The 8,740-nt window shown below is 46.4% G+C and overlaps 1 protein-coding gene across 1 annotated transcript; it reads right to left on the bottom strand.

Annotated features, from left to right (window-relative positions):
* Positions 1–2,021: 2,021 nt before the first annotated feature.
* On the bottom strand, positions 2,022–5,832 carry sox18 (SRY-box transcription factor 18). Its single transcript, XM_079496007.1, has 2 exons — positions 4,890–5,832; positions 2,022–3,903 (listed from the first exon to the last, which is right to left on the bottom strand). The coding sequence occupies exons 1-2, from the start codon at positions 5,374–5,376 to the stop codon at positions 2,543–2,545; spliced, it is 1,848 nt and encodes a 615-aa protein (XP_079352133.1). The 5' UTR covers positions 5,377–5,832; the 3' UTR covers positions 2,022–2,542.
* Positions 5,833–8,740: the final 2,908 nt, after the last annotated feature.

The raw sequence follows: 8,740 nt of genomic DNA, 5'->3' as shown, positions 1-8,740 counted from the left end.
CTAATGTCATGTCAGGTTCAACGGTGTATTTGTTATTTTCCATACCTATGTTTGATTACTCTGTATATTATATTTGTATATTACTTTGGTGAGAACCACATACAGCATAAGCCCTCCATGGGTTTCTTTTCTCACCTGCACATATTTCTCTTTTATTGAGGTTACCTTTTTTGTACTGTATTTATTGTGCGAATAAAACTAAACTAAACTAACGGCACAGTGTCTACTGTGGAAAAGACCTATTTTGAATGACCTATTACCTATTCAACAGCACAATACACAGACCAACTTCAGCTCAATGTTCCAAACTTCCAACATCTTGTTGTTTAACTCTTCAGTATAAATATAACCACATGGACCCTATCAAGTGGGTGCATTCTCACCAATGACTTTCCTGTGTACTGTCTGACAGATAAAAGGCAAACAGCAGTATACACTGAAAATAAAGATTTAGTAAATATGTTACCGTGAATAGCCTACTGTACGTTCTGGTTCTGTACTTCCAAATAACTCATATTTCCATCTTCTCAGTCTTGCTACTTTTTGGTCACAGACCATATAGGGTCTCAAATTAAACAATTCTATTTCCACCAATTCTTTAGGCAGGACAGAGGATTTAGTTTGAAGTCATAGTTTGCAGTTTAACCTCAACTCTCAAGCGGTTAGGTCTTTTAGTTTTGTAGGACATTAAAAAGAAAAGAAAATCAGCACCTTTTGTCTCTTATTTTTTCCTTTTTTATTTTACAAAACTAAAAGAAAACAAAATACATTAATAATTCAATATAACTTCTAATAAGTAGTGTTCCTTCTATACAGTTAAAATACTCAACCCAGTGCAAATACAATGGAATTCATGGCCACATTCCTTCTCTTCACAAAACTGACCGACGATGGCTTGAGCGTCCAAGATATGTTGCTGTTGTTGCTGTAATGATTCCTGCTCGCAGTTAAAATGTATTATCGTTGCATAGTCTCTGATATTTTTGTGGGCAGCCTTTTTGAGTGGAGAAACCACTTTTCTCATGAGGGGTTTGGGATGCTCACAAACACAGGCAAGAAAAGGCATTGCGGATATATACAGTAAATGGCTATATCAAATAACACGCTGCAAGCCTTCCTGGAAGCATAAGACCAACCCAACTATCATTGTATTTGCTCCTTTTACATTTAAAGACAACTAGAATGACTTGACTGCCGGGATTCTTGACATTTCCCAAAAAAAGAAAACGTTTGCCTCAGCATGGGAACCAGTTTCACGAAAACACAGAGCTGAAGGAGGTTGTGTGGGGCCTGTTTTGCACAACACTTTTAGCCAGAGTCAGCAGCCGTGGGTTCTCAATGTCTTGCACCAGAATGAATGGAATGACTCGACATGTAGCTGCAGCAGGAATTGAACTCGCGACCTTTCGGTATAACAGTAAAGTCACTGTAATCACTCGGCCACCTTTCCAGGAAAAGCCCTGTAGGAAAAAAAAAGTTTGCAATCAAAGGATCCAGTTCTTACTGCTGTGGTGGTTTGGGGGAAAACCCAACCCAGCCTTGTTAAAAAAAAAAGGCGTGCTGGTTAGTGTTGTCAGGTCCAGTTCCGTTGGTAGCATACAGAACCTGTGCCTACAGCAATATATGGGATTCATTCAAGTCTGACTGTCCTTCCATCTATCTGTCCATCCATGAATTTGGTATAATGCCTGATTTATACTTAAAATAGCCGATCTACAAGCTCACAACACATTGCAGCGCAACACATTGTGATCATCATCTTGTAGATCTCCTATTTTCCGCTGCATGATGCTACCACACACAAGTCAAAATCAAGCTTTACATTTCATAGTGCATGATTTTGCCAGCAGAATCCCGGGAACATGTCCTGAGATGTAGTGTAAAAAAGAATTAAAAAAAGAAGACTGAGATTTGTGCATGGAAGTAGAGCTTGTGGACACCTGATCACTGTGTTACACACAGTGTATATTTTACAACCTGCCTCAGACATGCAGTACATGACCAAAAAGGTTGCTGGTTCAAACCAGCAACCTTTCAGTCACCAGACATGTTATAATACTACAGCCACTGTGGGTCGGTATTAGTATGGCTACAGATTCAATGTGTGCACAATGGCATATCACATTTAAACATTTCACAATTAAGAATTATAGAACACTGTCACAGCGGCAGTAGTAAAAATGGCCTTTTATATAAAATGTCTGCTGTGGTCAAGAATGGCCAAAATGTTGATGCAAGATGTGGAATGAAATAATCGGCATTAGTTTCTTAAAAAAAATAATTGGTTGCTCAACCATACTTGTTACATGAGATGGAAAAGTGAGAAAACAACTGTTGTCACACTGGTCTTTTTTCTCTCAGTGATAACTGTTCCTGGAGCCACATTTTCCAGTTCCGGGAGAAGGGTTGAAGGTTGTGTCTCTGTCTCAGCTCATGTGTGACATTGGTGACTGTACAACACTCTCCTCTTTCAAAATGAAACCAGGTCTTAACAACATAAGTGATGAGATAAAAGACTATTTAAGTGAGCTAAAAGGGGCATTTAACCAGTGATACAGGCACTGTAGTAGACTGCACTGCTGGCGTCAGACAGAGCAGATATGAGTGGACTGCTCCCTTCCTCACACCCACTACTGCTACTGCTGTTGATAATGCTACTGATGCTACTAAGACTGCTGCCACCACTGCTGCCACCACGGCCACCCCCAACCTTGGAGACGTTGACCCCGTAGACCTCTGAGCGGTTCCGGTTGATGCTCAGGTACTGGTCAAACTCATGTCTGTCCACCTCGGACCAGAAGTCAGCGGAGGAAGAGGGACCTAAGTGAGGGGCAGACTCTGGATCAGAAGGGTCTAAGTGAGCGGGCGGAGGGAGGAGAGCGGAAGAGGAGATGGGAGGGGTTTCGGGTGGAGGGGAGAGCTGCCCCAAGTGAGAGGGGGTGAAATGGGCGGGGTGATGGCCACCCCCGCCGCTTCCGTACAACTGGCTGTAGTAGCTGATGGGGGTGGAGCCTAGCGGCGCGTGGTGAGATTTGAGGGGCTCTAGGAGGCCGACGGGAGACTGATGGGGGAAGGAAGCGGTGGAAGAATCAGGAAGTGGGGGCGAGCACTTGGCGGGACTTCTCAGGCCGATGTGGTGAGGAGGACTGTGGACGGAAGTCACCCTGCAGTCACTAGAACCCAGGGAACCTGGAGTCCCTCTGGAACTGATGGGGCCCATTCTAGAATCGACGGAGCCCATTCTAGAATCGATAGAGCTCATTCTAGAACTCACACCGGGGCTTATGCTGGAGCTCACATTGGACACCTGACTGTGTGTTACAGCCCCATGAAGAGAGTTATGGTAGCCATGGCCACTGTAGTGATGGCCGCCGTGATGGCTGTGATGCGGCTGGTGGAGGTGGTGATGGTGGTGATAGTACCCGTTGCTCCACCCTCCTCCCATCCCAGCCTCCTCCTGCATGTGTTGGGGGAAGAACACGGGCTCTCCGCCTCCGTCCTCCATGATGTCCAGGGGGGACATCTCGGGCGTCGGCATGCCGTAGCTCTCCATCTCGGCGTGTCCCCCGTGGGTCTGCAGCTCCCTGAAGTGGCCCAGGGAGGGCAGCAGGTGGTGGGCGTGAGGATGGTGCATAGGGTGGCCTCCTCCTGGTGGCCCATAAGCGGAGCCCTCCGAGTGATTGTCCCCCGTCAGAGGAGAGAGGCCCAGCCCCGGCCCTCCTCCCTGGGCCAGGCTGTGCAGCAGAAGTCCTGGTTCGACCCGTTTCAGCTTCTTGGCGGTCTTCTTGCGACGCGGCCTGTACTTGTAGTTGGGGTGGTCCTGCAGATGTTGGACGCGCAGGCGCTCGGCTTCCTCCACGAATGGACGCTTGTCAGGCGCACTCAGGGCCTTCCATGACTGACCTGCATGGGGACAGCACGGATACACACATTATTAGATGTATTGTATACATGTATCATCATCAAAATCTAAATCAATAGCATTATTACGATGGCACATACAGTATGTAATAAAATAAACAAATACACAAAGACAAGAAACCCCCCCCGAAATAAACACTAAAAACTAAATGGAACAAAAACAAGGAACAAAATACACTACTACAATACACATCAAGGTATTGTTTTAACTAATCTAAAAACTAAACTGCAGTATCAGAATAGAATGCGATAAAAGATCATTTAAAAAAGGTTGCGTCTGTCTCCGCAAATCCACTTCTCAGAAATACATGAATCTGACACTGATTACACACCAAACCGCAGTCTATTCATTTCATATTAAATTACATTTGGTTTTTCTGTAAATCCACAAAACTACCAAACTAGTGAATGTGAGGATTGGCGCTGTGATTCATTAGAGAGCTGAGACAGTTGTTACCAATTAGATGATAATTGATTAAAGAGCCACACATCAAACTCTCTCATGATGTCTCTTTTAAATCCTGCTTGACTGCGGTCCAAATCGTAGACATGTAGGAATTGCATGCTTTGGCTGAACTACAGCAGACATTCTGCTCCATCCACAAGAGGAATTGTTAGGTTAAGAAAAAACAGATTTTACAACCTCTGTGAGTTATTGCATTTAACCAGGAATGAAACATTAAACATAAGAAACATTCAAGTGTGTGATACAACTTTAGCTCTACTGAATAATGTTCAATAACCAATTGTCTGCATTATTTATTGTAAGCATTGATGCAGGATATTATATATTATAAAGTACATGAAGGGTGTTAACAGTCGGCTGTTTGCAGTCTTCTGTACAATGGCTGCCTCTGCATTTCTTATAGTAATATAGTCTTAAAGTAATTAGGTTTACTACACAGCTTTACAACATTCAGATGTGATGTGTCTCTTCATGTTTATTAGTGTGCATGTGTTCCTCTTACCCAGCATCTTGCTGAGGACAGCGTTGTGGAGGTCGGGGTTCTGCAGGGCCAGGCGTTTCCTCTCGTCCTTGGCCCACACCATGAAGGCGTTCATGGGCCTTCGGATCCTTGGCTCCCCTCCCGCAGCCCCGGGCCCTCCTGCTGCCTTCCCCTCAGACAAGCTTCCTCCGGCCCGGCTTGGACCACAAGAATCCGGGCTACTCCGGGTCTCCAGACCACCACATGCCCCCATCACTCCCTCTGAACTTTCTGATCGGAGAGACAGGAGGACCCTGTGCTCTGCGCTTCCCGTCCTCCTGTCGTGTTCCATTCCCAGGCCATCAGGAGAGGAGGCAGCATCCCCAGAGAGGTCGTGCTCGAATCCCACCTCGGAGTCGGAGCTCGCTGGGCTCCATGGATGATGTCCTCCACGGGAGACACGGGTCCGGCCTGGCTGCAGAAGAAGAGTTCTGGGCTCCCGCACAAAACCGCTCTCCGATAAATTCATCACCAGAACTTCCTGGCCGTTTTGTGTGTGTGTGAGATTTTGTGTGTGTCTGTGTGTCTTTTGTCACTAAGTCCTGCTCAAGTTCTGCTAAACGTCTGTCGTCTTTTTAAAGTTCTGACAAAGATGAGTGCCGACGTCGTCCGAGAGGAGACAAGACAAGGACGGAGAGAGGGAGCGAGGACGCAGAGGGCTGATGTACATGCAAATGGAGGACCGATCCCAAAGCAAAGCATCGAGCTTTGAGGAGAGAGTGAAGACAAAAAAACTGTAAAGAAAGGAGAACAAACACGTTGCGGTGTGGAATATTCCCCTGAATACGGTCGACGATGACGCTGCCTCCGTCTATCTCTCTCTCTCTCTGTCTGTCCTCTCTCTGTATCTTGAAAGAGAAGCCAAGGCTTCTTGTTTGGAGTGTGTGGTGATGTGGTCGTCCCAGTTCAGACTCCCCTTCAGTCAGTCATTCAGTCTGTCTGTCTGTTGGTTGGTCTGTGTGTCAGTGAAGTTTTGAAACTTGTGGCCAGAGTTAACCAACCCACACAGTGTATATATACCCCGCCTAGACCAATCGCATAAATATAAAGCCAGGACTCAGCCAATGGGACGCCACACAGGAGGAGAGAGGGGACTGTATGTGACATAGAGAGAGAGAGAGGACCCCCCTCCTCCCAATCCCCACCCTTTCCTCCACACACACACACACACACACACACACACACACACACACACACACACACACACACACACACACACACACACACACACACACACACACACACACACACACACACACACACACACACACACACACACACACACACACACACACACACACACACACACACACACACACAGCGCCTCCCTGTCCGGCTGTGAAGAGAGATGTAATCGGAGAGGCCCCATTGTTTCTGTCCAAATGAGGATTGGTGCAACACACACACACACACACACACACACACACACACACACACACCCCCCTATGTGTGTATGCATATATATATACAGTATATATATATATATATATATATTATATATATATATATATATTATATATATATATATATATATACACACACATACACGTTTTATGCATGCGACTGTTTACGGATGGTGTGTGTGTGTGTGTGTGTGTGTGTGTGTGTGTGTGTGTGTGTGTGTGTGCGACATAGAGAGTGTGTGTGTGTCCCAGTGTTTGAGGACAGCATAGTGGTGAGTGTAAACCACAGTCTAACCACAGCCATTAGTGGTTGAGCTTAACAACAACTCTCTCTCTGTCAGACACACACACACACACACACACACACACACACACACACACACACACACACACCGTGTGTGTGTGTGTGTGCACATGGGCTTGTGTGTGTGTGTGTGTGTGTGTGTGTGTGTGTGTGTGTGTGTGTGTGTGTGTGTGTGTGTGTGTGTGTGTGTGTGTGTGTGTGTGTGTGTGTGTACGCGCATGCATGCATGCACATGCATGCACACTAGGACAAACACGGACAGAAGTCTAATATGTCAGCAAGCAAAAGTGACATAAAAATCACACCCGTGTGAACTGAGTGGTGCAAGGTCTTATATAGCCTGATCAGCTGTGGTCTGACGTAATGTCAATGACCATAGTAACCATGCTCATTTTTTTGGGTACCACGTACAGGTACACAGGTACACGTACAGGTACACGGGTACAGACAAAGCTGGTTGTTGGAGTGGTTTGCACCACTCAAAAACATATAGTACATGGTGACAGACAGACAGACAGACATGGGCACGGTGGCACAGTTGGTAGTGCTGTCGCCTCACAGCTAGAAGGTCCTGGGTTCGATTCCCGCTTGGGACGCTGTGGGTACTGGCGGCGTCATCAGTGCCCATACCCGAGGCGGGGTTGGCGAAAGGGCCTTTCTGTGTGGAGTTTGCATGCTCTCCCCATGTCCCCTAGGGTAGGTACCCTCACAAAAAACATGCAGTAATCCTGCTCTCTAAACTGCCTCCCCCTGGCCAGCCGGGGCGCCTGATGGAGGGAAAAGGAACTGGTTGGAATAACGTGTTCCTTCCACGCACTACGTCCAACCAGGGAAACTCCCCCCTGTCAGGAGCATCTTGGACACTCAGGCATGAAGGAAGCATGAGTTCAAGTCCGTTGCTCTCCCCATGGCCCCCATATATGGGGACTAGGTTGGCGGAGGGTGTGTAGGTGTGTAGATAATTGACACAGGGGTGAAAAATGGGTTACAAAATCGTGGGATAAAAATTATTTTAAAAAAAAAGACAGACAGACAGACAGACCAGTTGAACAGGATGTTTTAATGAATGTTCAGTGTTATGTTATTTTGGGAATAAGCACCCCTGAAGATGTAAACTTCAAAGCAAAGAGCCTTTGGTCAGATTGGAACACAGGCCAGCAGCGGGAAGGACTACAGTTTTATACGTACGTATGGTATAACAATGATCAATCCAGCAAAGCAAATGCAACCATGAGGAAGATGACTGTGCATATAGTGTACTTTAAGCTCCTATTCAGTGGAATCAAAGGCCCACAGGTTGAGAACCACTGCACACACATGCAGTCATCATGTAGTGTACCCATGGCCATGCACATGCAGTCATCATGTAGTGTACCCATGGCCATGCACATGCAGTCATCATGTAGTGTACCCATGCACACACACATGCAGTCATACATGTAGTGTACCCATGGCCATGCACATGCAGTCATAGTTATGTATTACTGTACCCATGAACACACACATGCAGTCATCATGTAGTGTACCCATGGCCATGCACATGCAGTCATAGTTATGTATTACTGTACCCATGAACACACACATGCAGTCATACATGTCATGTACTGTACCCATGCACACACAAAAAAAATTGTGCATTTATATAGCGCCTTTATCCAAGGCACTTTACATAGATTGTGCATTACATTCACCCATTCACACACACATTCATACACCGATTGCAGCGGAAGCCATGCAAGGTACCAACCAGCACATCGGGAGCAATTTGGGGTTCAGTGTCTTGCCCAAGGACACTTCGACATGTAGACAGGAGGAGCCGGGATTCGAACCGCCGACCCATGGATCATTGGACGACCTGCTCTACCTCCTGAGCCACAGCCGCCCCACACACACATGCAGTCATACATGTCATGTACTGTACCCATGCACACACACATGCAGTCATACATGTGTCATGTACTGTACCCATGCACACACACACATGCAGTCATACATGTGTCATGTACTGTACCCATGCACACACACACATGCAGTCATACATGTGTCATGTACTGTACCCATGCACACACACATGCAGTCATACATGTGTCATGTACTGTACCCATGCACACACACACATGCAGTCA

Source organism: Electrona antarctica (genome assembly GCF_951216825.1).
Source record: "Electrona antarctica genome assembly, chromosome: 2".
NCBI lineage: Eukaryota > Metazoa > Chordata > Actinopteri > Myctophiformes > Myctophidae > Electrona > Electrona antarctica.
The sequence above is the reverse complement of the archived record's forward strand: the minus strand, read 5'-3'. Positions and strand labels throughout refer to the sequence as shown.

Excerpts from the sequence above, each read along its gene's own strand:
- sox18 (XM_079496007.1), bottom strand. The coding sequence starts at position 5,376 with ATGAATTTATCGGAGAGCGGTTTTGTGCGGGAGCCCAGAACTCTTCTT. Across the intron at positions 3,904-4,889 it reads TGTCCTCAGCAAGATGCTGG|GTCAGTCATGGAAGGCCCTG; the intron begins GTAAGAGGAACA and ends GTCCCCATGCAG.